The sequence below is a fragment of the Pristiophorus japonicus genome, chromosome 8, assembly GCF_044704955.1.
Source record: "Pristiophorus japonicus isolate sPriJap1 chromosome 8, sPriJap1.hap1, whole genome shotgun sequence".
NCBI classification, from domain to species: Eukaryota; Metazoa; Chordata; class Chondrichthyes; family Pristiophoridae; genus Pristiophorus; species Pristiophorus japonicus.
In genome coordinates this window covers 75,191,248-75,205,592 of record NC_091984.1, presented here as the reverse complement: position 1 = coordinate 75,205,592, position 14,345 = coordinate 75,191,248, and the positions used below count along the sequence as shown (strand labels likewise).

At 50.0% G+C, this 14,345-nt stretch overlaps 1 protein-coding gene across 4 annotated transcripts in view; it reads left to right on the top strand.

Annotated features, from left to right (window-relative positions):
• Positions 1-14,345, top strand: part of hook1 (hook microtubule-tethering protein 1) — a 127,641-nt gene that overhangs the window by 15,356 nt on the left and 97,940 nt on the right. For 3 of the 4 annotated variants that reach the window (XM_070886118.1, XM_070886116.1, XM_070886117.1), the window contains exons 2-3: positions 13,133-13,218; positions 13,884-13,956. The exons of the other annotated variant lie outside the window; for it this stretch is intronic. In XM_070886118.1, the coding sequence (XP_070742219.1) occupies positions 13,133-13,218; positions 13,884-13,956 (159 nt within the window). The remainder of the gene's footprint in view (positions 1-13,132; positions 13,219-13,883; positions 13,957-14,345) is intronic. 4 annotated transcript variants of the gene reach the window in all.

Below are 14,345 nucleotides of genomic sequence, written 5' to 3'. Positions count from 1 at the left end.
GGGGAGAGGAGTGGGGGGCGGGGAGAGGAGCGGGGGGAAAGGGAGAGGAGCTGGGGGGGGAAGGGGTGAGGAGCGGGGGGGGCGGAGGGGTGAGGAGCGGGGGGGCGGGGAAGGGGAGAGGAGCAGGGGGCGGGGGAAGGAGAGAGGAGCAGGGGGCGGGGGGGAAGGGGAGAGGAGCAGGGGCGGGGGGGAAGGGGAGACAAGTAGGGGGCGGGGGAAGGGGAGAGGAGCAGGGAGCGGGGGGGAAGGGGAGAGGAGCAGGGGGCGGGGGGGAAGGGGAGAGGAGCAGGGGGCGGGGGGGAAGGGGAGAGGAGCAGAGGGCGGAAGGGGAGAGGAGCAGGGGGCGGTGGGGGGGGGGAACGGGAGAGGAGCAGGGGGCGGGGGGAAGGGGAGAGGAGCAGGGGGCGGGGGGGAAGGGGAGAGGAGCAGGGGGCGGGGGGGAAGGGGAGAGGAGCAGGGGGCGGGGGGGAAGGGGAGAGGAGCAGGGGGCGGGGGGGGGAAGGGGAGAGGAGCAGGGGGCAGGGGGGAAGGGGAGAGGAGCAGGGTGCAGGGGGGAAGGGGAGAGGAGCAGGGGCGGGGGGGGGGAAGGGGAGAGGAGCAGGGGGCGGGAGGGGGAAGGGGAGAGGAGCAGGGGGCAGGGGGGAAGGGGAGAGGAGCAGGGTGCGGGGGGGAAGGGGAGAGGAGCAGGGTGCGGGGGGGAAGGGGAGAGGAGCAGGCGGCGGGGGGGAGGGGAGAGGAGCAGGGGGCGGGGGGGGAAGGGGAGAGGAGCAGGCGGCGGGGGGAGAGGCGAGAGGAGCAGGGGGCGGGGGCAGAGGCGTGGGGAGAGGAGCGGGGGGCGGGGAGAGGAGCGGGGGGGGGAAGGGGAGAGGAGCAGGGGGCGGGGGGGAAGGGGAGAGGAGCAGGGGGCGGGGGGGGGAAGGGGAGAGGAGCAGGGGGCGGGGGGAAGGGGAGAGGAGCAGGGGCGGGGGGGAAGGGGAGACGAGTAGGGGCGGGGGGAAGGGGAGAGGAGCAGGGGGCGCGGGGGAAGGGGAGAGAAGCAGGGGGCGTGGGGAGAGGCGCGGGGGGCGGGGAGAGGCGCGGGGGAAGGGGAGAGAAGCGGGGGGGGGAAGGGGAGAGGAGCAGGGGGCGGGGGGGGAAGGGGTGAGGAGCAGAGGGCGGGGTGGGGGGAAGGGGAGAGTAGCAGGGGGCGGGGGGTGGGAAGGGGTGAGGAGCAGAGGGCGGAAGGGGAGAGGAGCAGGGGGAGGGGGGGGGAAGGGGAGAGGAGCAGGGGGCGGAAGGGGAGAGTAGCAGGGGGCGGGGGGTGGGAAGGGGAGAGGAGCAGAGGGCGGAAGGGGAGAGGAGCAGGGGGAGTGGGGGGGAAGGGGAGAGGAGCAGGGGGCGGGGGGGAAGGGGAGAGGAGCAGGGGGCGGGGGGGGAAGGGGAGAGGAGCAGGGGGCGGAAGGGGAGAGGAGCAGGGGGCAGGGGGCGGGGGGGAAGGGGAGAGGAGCAGGGGGCAGGGGGGAAGGGGAGAGGAGCAGGGTGCGGGGGGCAAGGGGAGAGGAGCAGGGGGCGGGGGGGAAGGGGAGAGGAGCAGGGGGCGGGGGGGAAGGGGAGAGGAGCAGGGGGCGGGGAGGGAAGGGGAGAGGAGCAGGGGGCGGGGTGGGGGGAAGGGGAGAGGAGCAGGGGGCGGGGGGGGAAGGGGAGAGGAGCAGGGGGCGGGGGTTGGGAAGGGAAGGGGAGAGGAGCAGAGGGCGGGGTGGGGGAAGGGGAGAGGAGCAGGGGGTGGGGGGGGGGAAGGGGAGAGGAGCCGGCTGGGTGGGGGGTCGGGGGAGGGGTTGCGTTGGGATTTGCACTAAAGGAGAACTTAACATCTTCTATTTTTCCTCTTGTACCTGTATTGTCAAAATTTCCCCAACAACGCTTTGCTTCCCTTTCAGTTCCCTTTCTTGAATTAAGATGTGATTAAAACCCCCCAAGTTTCATTTTAATTTACACCCCCCCCCCCCCCTGCCTCCAACCATTTTGTAGGGTGATGAAAGGCAGCGACAAAACCCTTTTAATGGAACAAATATACATCATGCATTTTAGCATCTACATGTTGCACTGTGCTGTTGGAATTGGATTACAAGACTTTAAATTCCATGGGCCCGAAATTCATCGACATACCACCCACTTACCAAAAGTACAAGTTTTGTCAAAAAACAGGAACATACTGCCGACATACTGCTCGGTGGAAGATTTTTCATTGACATATTGCTGAGCAGTATGCACACCGTCTGCCATGTAGAACCGCCTGCATACCCCCAAAAAGTGCAAGTTTCATGACTTTCATGACAGGCTGCCGACATACTACCAGAGCTGCATACCATCCTGGAGAAGGTGGTTTTATTTGATCTTAAGTGGGCGGGAATGGGTGGTAGTGCTTGGTGCCGCCATTTTGAAATCGGGAACAGTCAGCAAAAGCAGCACCTCAGTATTTCAGAGGTGAACAGTGACTTTACAGTGCGATTTACAGTGGGAAAGGTATTTATATTGTTACTGAATACATTATTAAAGATAGAAGGCATTTGAGTTAATATTTTTTTCATTGAAAAATCATTTGAGTTTATCTCAGAATATTTGAGGAGATTCTGGAGATTTAAAAAGAATGGGGCCTATACTATCTCAGCCTGTATTGCTGACTACTTGTCTAATGCAGGATCCAGAAGAGAGCAGGTTTATCCGGGTAATGGACGAGGTCGCAGACTGATGAGGAGGAGGAGGAGGAGGAGGAGGAGGCCTTACCCTCAAAGGATTTTCAGGGAGAAGCGTTTATACTTGGACCTGTCCGATCGACAGTGTTTGAAGGCTCCGCTTCCAAAAAGAGGTGATTAATGAGATTTGCCAGCTCATTAAGGCAGACCTGCAGCCCAATACCACCAACATTACTGCACTCTCTGTCGAGATGAAGGTGACTGCAGCATTTTCCTTTTATGCATGCGGCTCTTTTCAGGCATCAGCTGGGGACATATGCTGCATTTCTCAGCACGCTACTCATCGCTGCATTCGACAGGTAACTGAAGCACTGTATGCACGCCGGATGGAATTTATAAACTTCCTAATGACCGGAGAGGCACAGAGTGAGAGGGCTTTGAGTATTGCATGCATTGCCGGCTTCCCCAAGGTGCAGGGTGCTGTTGACTGTACCCAGATTGCCCTGCGAGCACCATTACAGGAGGCGGAGGTGTATCGAAACCTTAAGGCATTCCACTCCCTCAACGTGCAGCTTATCTGCGACCATACACAGCGCATAATGGCAGTGAATGCCGACTTTCCAGGGAGCATCCATGATGCACACATCTTGGGTGAAAGCACTGTGTCTGACCTGTTAAAGTCTGAGCCACAAGGTAAATGCTGGATGCTGGGGGATAAAGGGTACAGCCTCGCCACCTGGCTCTTGACCCCCCTGCGGAACCCTCAGACAGAAGCTGAGCAACGATTTAATAAGAGCCATATAGCCACACGTAATATTATCGAAAAGACAATTGGAATGCTGACGCAGTGCTTTCGATGCTTGGACCTCTCGGGAGGGCAGGCTGCAATATCACCCTGAGCAGGTTGCTCAGTTCACAGTGGTGTGCTGCATGTTGCATAATTTAGCAATCATGCGGGGACAGGAATTGCCACAGAGGACTGTGGGACCGCCTGAGGAGAGAGTGCAGGGGACGGAGGAGGAAGAGGAGGAAAATGAGGGGGCTGAGGAAGCTTCCAGATGAACCCATGGCACTGCCCCCCCCCGGCAACACCACAGCGGAGGGCACGTGGAGCGTCTGCCACTGCAAAATTGTTACGTCAGCAGCTCATAAATAAACACTTTGCTTGAATGTGGAGAGCTGCGTTTCATCTTTTCCTGCACACAGGGTGTGGGACCCTGATGACTGTTACCTCAAAAATTCGACACTGTACAAGAGTGCTTAAATTCAGTTGAAATGTTTATGTAAAAATGTAAAAAGTATGCAACAATTGTAAATCTTTATAAAACTTATAACTACAAATTTGAACAACTGTAACAACTTGAAATAAACTTTTAAAAATCAAACTACAACTATTTAAAATTAACAATGAACAATTGACTACAACAAAGCACCCTTTACTGTCCTCGACCTCGACCGCGTACTCCCCCCACCCTTCGGACTCACCACCCCCTTCTTACTCCCGCCTTTCCCTTTCCCACTGCCCCTGAGCCCGGGTCTCCCTGTGGTGGTTCCAAGCCGGCATGCAGCAGTTATATTACATGACATTACACGATCGCAACACAGACCAGGGATTGTATTGAACTGACCATCCTGTGTGGGTGGGTCAGCTCCAACGCCGGTGGTGGCACGGTTGCTATCCCTGACCAGCGACAGGGCACGGATCTCAATCTCCATCAAGGGTTCTGGCGTTGGGGGTCCTCCCCCTCCCCCCCGACCCCCATACGCCGCTGATCCGCTGCTATTGCAAATGTCTTCTTCTGTAAAAAGTAAAGTAAATGAAAGTAAAAATCTTCAATTCATTTAACATCGCAAACACACAGGTTCACACACACACACACACACACACACACACACACACACACCCATCAAAACACTGCATTGATCCTCTTGTCATTGCCTGAAAGCACAAATATATTGGCGTAACATTGGGATAAATAACATCATCTGTGTGACACTGAACCTACCTTTACATAGTACATGGCACGTGGGGGGGTACATAAATAAAATCATTACTTACTCTTGCTACCCTCACCAGATCATTCCACCTCTTATGACATCTTTCTCCAGTGTGTAGCATTGTACTTGAGGAGACAGCCTCCCCGATCTTGTCCCATATTTTGTTGTACTCCTTTGGAGGGCGTTTTCCACAGCCATCCTTCGTTAAGTCAGAGTATCTCTCCGTGATGTTCGCCAGCAGGGCAGGTAGCTCCGTTTTGTCAAAGGCAGGCGCCCTCAACCTCTCGTCCTTCTTGATATTCCTACACTTAGACTTCTTTTTCAGCATTTCCATTATATTTATATTTATTACATTTATTATATGATTTATTTATAAAATGTATTATTATTGATATTATTATTTGTTATTAATATTATTTAACTCTGGAATCTCTGATGAAAACAACTGACCCTCAAATACTTTGCTGCCCCTTCTCGCTCTCTCTCCCTCCCTCGACTCCAACTCTCTGCACAGGCGCAGGTGACCCCTGACCTCCGAAATCGCAGGGAAAAAACGGCATTAAAAAATTTATGCATGCACGGTAAAGTGCCGCACCATCCATCGACAAGAAAGTCGATCTTGATCGACTGTACTATTGCATACCGCTCGCTGCACAGCATTCGCAAACCACCAAAAAATTTTCACCAAACTAGCGATCTTCGGTCTCGGTGGTCGTCCGGCGGTTTTAAATGACGCACCGCCGGAATACCGTCGAGAAATGGGCGGATTCATCCTGATTAATTTTGGGCCCCAATTTATTACACATCAAAAGGCTGCAACTAACCTGTGGTGTCTCAGTAAAATATTATACATCTGAACTGTTGGGTGTAGAAAGGAAATACTGTCTGCTAATTTTATTATAATCTCACAGTTAGGGTGTCAGCTGTGGCTCAGTGGGTAGCACGCTCGCCTCTGAATCAGAAGGTTGTGGGTTCAAGTCCCACTCCTGGAACATGAGTACATAAATTTAGGCTAACACTCCAGTGCAGTGCTGCACTGTCAGAGGTGCTGTCTTTTGGATGAGATGTTAAACCGCTCTCTCAGCTGGACGTAAAAGATCCCATGGCACTATTTTGAAGAAGAGCAGGGGAGTTATCCCCAGTGTCCTGGCCAATATTTATTCCTCAGTCACCATAACAAAAACAGATTATCTGGTCATTATCACATTGCTGTTTGTGGGGGATTGCTATGTGCAAGTTGGCTGCAGCATTTCCCACATTACAACATTGACTACATTTCATTAGTACTTCATTGGCTGTAAAGTGCTTGGAGACGTCCCGTGGCCGTTAAAGACGCTATATAACTGCAAGTCTTTCTCTTTTGTGTGTGCGTCTGTATGTCTATGTGTGCATGTGCATGTCTGTGTATACTTGTATGTGCATCTGTGTATGTTGTTAACCTGTGTGTGTGTGTTTGTATCTGTGTGTGTATATGCATCTGTGTGTCTGTGTCTCTCTGTACCGGGCCCCGGGCCAAAACGACTCTGCACCGGCGGAGCCCATCCCTGGCCGAAGAGACTCCATACCTGCCCACGCCTGTCCCTGTGGTCGCACACCAGCTGTTCATTGTGCTGACAGATTTGGGGAAGTCGAACCAGCCGAAGGGACTCCTGGCCGGCGCTGAACCGGCTGAAGGGACCGAGGCGGTGGCGTTCAATCCAACATCTTATACTCCCAATCAACTTTTAATTAATTTTTAAACTTTTAATCAACTTTTAAACGTATTAAACAATTTGGGAGAACTTTTAAAACTTACATTTTAGACTCTTAATCGAAATACTTTTAAATATCTATTATTAATCTACATTTTTGACTTTTTAACAACTTTTAGAAACTTTTTAAATTGGGGAAACTTTTATAACCTATTATTGATTTACATCTTAGACTTTTTAACAACTCTTAGAAACTTTTTAAACAAATTGAGAATTTTTAATCACCTTTTAACTTTTAAAATAACTTTGGAAGTCACCTTCCTAATGCCTGCCCCCCAGCCAAGCCTCGGGCCATCTACCATCAATGGCGCTACCCGGTGCCGAGCTTGCGGCCAACACTTCACCGTAGGTAATTAGGCTTACAGAGCTGTGCCTGGTCTCCAGTTGTCTTGGACCCCCCTTGCCACTGGACCAAGACCTTGTTCAGTTAAGCCCGTGTGGTTGCCGGTGTGCAGCGACCACCCCATGTTAAAAGAACTCTCGCACAGGCATCTTCCACTTCGTCAGTATGAAGTTCGGGACCTGGAACGTCAGGATCCTCATGGACAATCCCAACTGCAACAGGCCGGAACGCTGCACCGCGATAGTTTCCCGGGAACTCAGACGCTTTGACATTGACATCACCGCCCTAAGCGAGACCCGGCGGGCAGGGGAAGGCCAGTTGAAGGAACATGGTGGAGGTTACACCTCCTTCTGGAAAGGGAAACCAGAGGCAGAACGCCGCCTTCATGGAGTCGGCTTTGCCGTCAAGAATGAGCTGGTTGACCGTCTCAAAGGCTCCCCCTGTGGGGTTAACGAACGCCTCATGACTCTTCGTCTCACCCAATCCCGGACCCAATGTGCCACAGTCATCAGTGTGTACGCCCCTACACTCGATGCAATGGATGAGGCTAAAGAGGGATTTTATTCCAACCTCGAGACATCTTTGTCCCGTGTCCCCACGGGTGACAAATTGATCCTCCTGGGTGATTTTAATGCCAGGGTTGGCAAAGACACAGCCCTCTGGGAAGGCATGATTGGCAGAGAGGGTGTAGGGAAAGCCGACTCCAGCGGTACCCTACTCCTGACAAAATGTCTAGAACATGAATTCATCACCAACACCCTGTTCCGCCAGAGGGACAAATACAAGGCATCGTGGCAACACCCTCACTCCAAACACTGGCACCTGCTCAACTATGTCATCGTCGGAGCCAGGGATTGCAAGGATGTGCGCATCACCTGCGCCATGGCAGGAGCTGACAACTGCTGACAGACCACCGCCTAATCTGATCCATCATCAACATTAACATTGCCCCAAAGCAGAGGGGACAGCAGAAGCAATTCCGCAAAAAAGTTAATGCCGGGGCACTTAGAGACCCAGCTAAGAGATCCCTATACAGCCAGCGCCTCACAGCCAATCTGGCGTGCCTTGATGACCCTGAGATGCTGAATGCCCACAGCGCTTGGTCTACCCTCCAGGCCTCTATAACTAGTGCCTGTGAAGAGACACTTGGTCACTCAACCAGAAAACATCAAGACTGGTTTGATGAAAATGATCAGGAGAGCAAAGAACTAATAGATCGCAAGCGCAAAGCATTTCTGAGCCTCGAGCAACAACCCAATTCGGGAGCTGCAAAACATTACAGACGGCTCAAGGCTGAGGTCCAACAAAAAACCCGGGACCTAAAGAACAGGTGGTGGATGGAGAAAGCACAGGAGATACAACAACTGGCTGACGGCCATGATATGCGAGGATTCTTCCCTGCAGTCAAGGCCACCTACGGTCCAAACTCCCAAGGCCCTACCCCACTGCTGGCCAAGAATGGGGAAACACTCATCAAGGACACTGAGGCTGTCAGGGCCTGTTGGAAGGAGCACTTTGAAGATCTCCTCAATCGAGACTCTGCCTTTGACTCGAGTGTTCTCGACTCCATCCCACAGCATGCAACCTGCCACCACCTCAGTGAAACCCCAACATTACACGAGGTAGGCAAAGCCATAAAACAGCTGAAGAATAACAAGGCTACGGGTGCGGATGGAATCCCTGCTGAGGCGCTAAAGTATGGCGGGGAGATGCTGTTGGCGCGGATACATGACCTCATCTCTCTCATCTGGAGGGAGGAGAGCATGCCGGGAGATCTCAGAGATGCAGTGATTGTGACCATTTTTTAAAAAGGGGACAAGTCCGACTGCGGCAACTACAGGGGAATCTCCCTGCTATCAGCCACTGGGAAAGTTGTCGCTAGAGTTATCCTCAATCAACTTCTCCCTGTGGCTGAGAAGCTCCCCCGGAATCACAATGCGGATTTCGTCCCCTACGAGGCGGAACAGACATGATCTTTGGGGCGTGACAGCTGCAGAAAAAATGCAGGGAGCAGCGCCAGCCCTTATACATGGCCTTTTTCGATCTTACAAAGGCCTTTGACACTGTCAACCGTGAGGCTCTATGGAACGTCCTCCTCCGTTTCAGATGCCCCCAAAAGCTTGTCAACATCCTTCGCCTGCTTCACGATGACATGCAGGCCGTGATCCTTACCAACGGATTCATTATAGACCCAATTCACGTTCGGACTGGGGTCAAACAGGGCTGCGTCATCGCTCCAAATCTCTTCCCAATCTTCCTCGCCGCCATGCTCCATCTCACAATCAACAAACTCCCCGCTGGAGTGGAACTAAACTACAGAACCAGTGGGAAGTTGTTTAACCTCCGCCACCTCCAGGCCAGGTCCAAGATCACCCCAACCTCTCGTTAAGCTGCAGTATGTGGACAACGCCTGTGTCTGCGCACATTCAGAGGCTGAACTCCAGGATATAGTCAATGTATTCACTGAGGCATATGAAAGCATGGGCCTTACGCTTAACATCCGTAAGACAAAGATCCTCCACCAGCCTGTCACCGCCACACAGCACTGCCCTCCAATCATCAAGATTCACGGCGCAGCCCTCGACAACGTGGACCATTCCCCATACCTCAGGAGCCTCTTATCAACAAAGGCAGACATTGATGCGGAGATTCAACATCGCCTCCAGTGTGCCAGTGCAGCCTTCGGCTGTCTGAGGAAAAGAGTATTTGAAGACCAGGCCCTCAAATCTACCACCAAGCTCATGGTCTACAGGTCTGTAGTAATACTCGCCCTCCTTTATGGATCTGAGGTATGTATAGAATGCACCTCAAGTCGCTGGAGATATATCACCAACGATGTCTCTGCAAGATCCTGCAAATCCCCTGGGAGGCCAGGCGCACCAACATCAGTGTCCTCGTTCAGGCTAACATCCCCAGTATTGAAGCACTGACCTCACTTGATCAGCTTCGCTGGGCAGGCCACATAGTTCGCATGCCAGATGAGACTCCCTAAGCAAATGCTTTATGTGGAGTTCCTTCGTGGTAAATGAGCCAAAGGAGGACAGTGGAAACGTTATAAGGACACCCTCAAAGCCTCCCTGGTAAAGTGCGACATCACCACTGACACCTGGGAGACCCTGGCCGAAGACCGCCCGAGGTGGAAAAAGTACATCCGGGAGGGCGTTGAGCTCTTCGAGCCTCAACGCAAAGAGCGTGAAGAGGCCAAGCGCAGGCAGCGGAAGGAGCGCGCGGCAAACCCTTCCCTCGACGAATGTCTGTCCCACCTGTAACAGGGTCTGTGGCTCTCGTATCGGACTGTTGAGCCATCAAAGAACTCACTTAGGGAGTGGAAGCAAGTCTTCCTCGATTCCGAGGGACTGCCTATGATGATGTTTGTGTGCACATGTGTATTTGTTATTGTATATTTGTGTCTATGTGTGTATCTGAGTGTGTGTGTATATGTGCGTTTAAGTGTTTATGCCTGTGAGTGTGTGTGTCGGTGCATGTCTAAGTATGTATTTACATAAGAACATAAGGAACAGGAGTAGGCCATATGCCTCACGAGCCTGCTCCGCCATTCAATAAGATCATGGCTAATCTGATCATGGATTCTGGTCCACTTCCCTGCCCGCTTCCCATAACCCCTTATCCCCTTATCATTTAAGAAACTGTCTATTTCTGTCTTAAATTTATTCAATGTCCCAGTTTCCACAGCTCTCTGAGGCAGCGAATTCCACAGATTTACAACCCTCTGAGAGAAGAAATTTCTCCTCATCTTAGTTTTAAATGGGTGCCTCCTTATTCTAAGATTATGCGCTCTAGCTCTAGTCTCCCCCATTAGTGGAAACATCCTCTCTGCATCCACCTTGCCTAGCCCCCTCATAATCTTATACGTTTTGATAAGATCACTTCTCATTCCAATGAGTAGAGGCCCAACCTACTCAACCTTTCCTCATAAGTCAACCCCCTCATCTCTGGAATCAACTTAGTGAACCTTCTCTGAGCTGCCTCCAAAATAAATATATCCTTTCGTAAATATGGAAACTAAAACTGCACGCAGTATTCCAGGTGTGGCCTCACCAATATCCTGTATAGCTGCAGCAAGACGTCCCTACTTTTTTTATACTCCATCCCCTTTGCAATACAGGCCAAGATTCCATTGGCCGTCCTGATCACTTGCTGTACCTGCATACTATCCTTTTGTGTTTCGTGCACAAGTACCCCCAGGTCCTGCTATACTGCAGCACTTTGCAATCTTTCTCCATTTAAATAATAACTTGCTCTTTGATTTTTTCTGCCGAAGTGCATGACCTCACACTTTCCAACATTATACTCCATTTGCCAAATTTTTGCCCACTCAATTAACTGTCTATGTCCTTTTGCATTTGTCCTGCAGAGGACCTTTTGGATATGTCCTTTTTTTTATTCATTCATGGGATGTGGGCATTGCTGGCAAGGCCAGCATTTATTACCCATCCCTAATTGCCCTTGAGAAGGTGGTGGTGAGCCACCATATTGCTTTGTCTTGGATGTGTGTGTGTGTGTGTGTTTGTCTTTGGGGGTTGGTTGATCTCTGTTTTGAAGAAGCAGGAGTGTGAACAATGGGAGCTTTATTATTAAAGTGATGACACATAAGATTTTCATTCCATAAAATGTCAGAAAATGCATCATGTGATTGTGAAAAGTTGAAACCACGAACAATGCATTGCACTGAATCTCTCTTTTTATTTTAATTACTTCGAGCAGTTTAGAAGATAAGAAGGTCTGTAGCAGAAACAAAATAAGTTGTGTTGTGCAAGTGTATACACTGGTGGCGATAACGGGGGACCACAACGTACATCACCCAACATCCCACTTTCCTGCTGTACTCGGCGCCACCAGCCTCTTCGAGCAACTTGCCAGACCATTTCCAGCTAGAAGTATGTCACCCGCTACATTGGGAAAGGAAAAACATAAACCTCCTCTTCACACACCTAAAACAGGTTTTAACCCTTTTTCATATGAAAATAAGTGGCTTAATGCCTGTTTGAGGTCCCCACGTCGATTGGTAAGCCCACTCCAGCGTCGACTGCACTCAGTCAAACCAGACCTTGGGATTGCCTGCGATCTACAAGGTGCATTTTTCACATTTACTTACCTTTAATATGGAGCCAGGAGGAGAAGTGCTCCGCCGGACCCCTCATTTAATGAAAGCTCATTCTCGACCACAACCCCCCCACCACACCCCATCGTCGCTGCTGCTCCTGAACCCTGGCCTCCTCTCCCAGACCCCAGCCCTGATCCTGGACTTGACCCCGGATCCCTGGACTTGCCTGAGGGCCGCTGGGATGCAAGCAGCAGTTTGATCTTGCACTCCTCTTCACCAGCTAGCTGTTGCACCCTGCCAGCTCCATTATAATGAGGCCCGAGGCCCAATATCCAGGGCATTCAAGTCTCACCATTTAGGCGCAGAGCACGTGCCCTGTGTCCCCTGCTCACCCAATAGTGGGCATGCCCAAATTTCTAGGCCAAAAAATTTCAGTAATACAGATGAGTGTCTGTTTGAACTGTGAAAAAGATCCATCGGTATAATTATAGATTCAATCTTACCAGAATTGGTTGTGCCTGGTGGAAGGATTTCGAGCTGTCTAACACTCGGGTGATGTCCTGGTGGCTGAAGGGCTCTCACTAGTGGGAGTAGTGGTGATGAACTAAGAATAATGGACAAGAATGTAGCACAACATTAAAACGTATCGGCTCGAGTGCCATTGTTCTATAGTTTGTAAGTATTAATTCATTAAATATCTTTAGCACTAAGACTTTTTACTGTGAGAAGTAACATATGTAAAGTATGTTTTATCACATCAAATTATGCTCCTCTATTAGAATTTAGAATAATAAATGCAGAGGCATTTCTGTGAAGACTCTTAACACAATTGAAGGGATTAGATGATTTTAAAGAAGAATGGCTGAGGTGGTTTCTGCAGTAAATATAATGTAATCTTGAAGCTCAGGTAACAGTTGTCTAATACCCTCCTAGCTACCTGTTGTACGACTCTGGTTTGTTCAATTTTACACCAAGTCTTAGCAACTTGCATGATAAAATCTCAAGATAGCAAGAATAGTGATACAGTAGAAGCTTTGTTGTAAAAACATCCCAACAAGAAATAATCATGAATTGCGAAACAAAAGGCTACTGTCAGTTATTCTGTTATAAGAATTTGTTGTTTCTATCTGATGCAATGAAAAATACTACAATAAAATTGTGTTTAAGTTGCCGTTATTTTGTAGTGGCCAACTCCATAACCAGTCTATGGAGTGCTGGTACGTCGGCTGCTTGTCTGTATTGATATCATTTATCCTTCAAATTTTACGGTTTGCATTTTGTAATTTCAGTGTTTCCTTCACAGTTGCAGACATTCAACGTGTCTTCAGCATGTGCAAATGTTCAGGATTTGATCAGCGGAGCTGCAATGGCCCAGGTGCTTAACCAAATGTAAGTCTTTTAATTTGTGCATTTCTCATAGTTTGGGCTGGAAATTGGATCACACCTGAATCAGGACACGATCCTGGTGTAGCGCACATGACACATGTCTAATAAGCCCTTATTAAGATAGTACCAGCGAGCTGCAGGCACCAGTCGTGGCCTCAGAGGCAGCTCTCCAGTTGTGGAAGGGAGCAAGCCGGCCAAGGGCCTAAGGTAAGTTGGGGAAGTGGAGTGGGGTGGGGGGTTGGTGAGACAGGGATGAGCGGGGATGAGCGGTGGCCGGCAGTGATTGGCAGTTTTAATGTGGAGCTGATCTTTTTGGTGGTGGCCTCCAACAATCCCTTTAAGGACTGCTGGTTAAGCTGCATGTAGGTTGCAGATTGTGGCGCTATGCAGTTTTACAGCTGCTGACGGCCCATAGCAAGTCATGAATGCCCAGTTTTGGGTTGCTAGTCCTTGTAGCACAACAGTAGTGCTGCAGTGCATGATGGAGGATATTCCTGCACACTATCTGTTGGTTCGTTTATAATGAAAGCTGCATAGCTACAGAAAGAAGGGAGCACAGATTGTAGCTGCTGACTGGGAAAATAATTCAAGTCCCTTCAAGTTAACGAAGAAACGGCTCAGGTTCTTCTGCTTTGCATGTAACCTATTTCTTTTTGAAACCCTTGTAGAGACCCGTCTTGGTTTAATGAATTGTGGTTGAGTCGCATTAAAGATGATGTGGCTGAGAATTCTAGATTGAAGGTACGGTACTGAAGATTATGAAATTGATATTTTCATAGTCTGAAGCTTCATCAGTGATGGGATATTTCAAATATTATTTGGATATTTCAGATAGAAATATGATCCCTGCATTATGTTAGCTAAAATGTTTTTAAATATAGATTCTCTTCAGTGTGCCTGTTTCCTAGCAATTCAAAAGTAAAAAATATTATCTAATTTTGTAAGAAATTGTGATTGAACTTATTCAAACTGCCATGAATCTTAGGATTATTTCCCTAGCATTGAAATATTGTTGGAAGGTACAGGGTCACTTTTCATTTCTTAAGGTTAACAGAAAATGTAGAACAGTGAAAGGTTTTAAATAATAAATATTTAATTGCTTTTAAGAAGTGGTGGATTAGCATATTTGC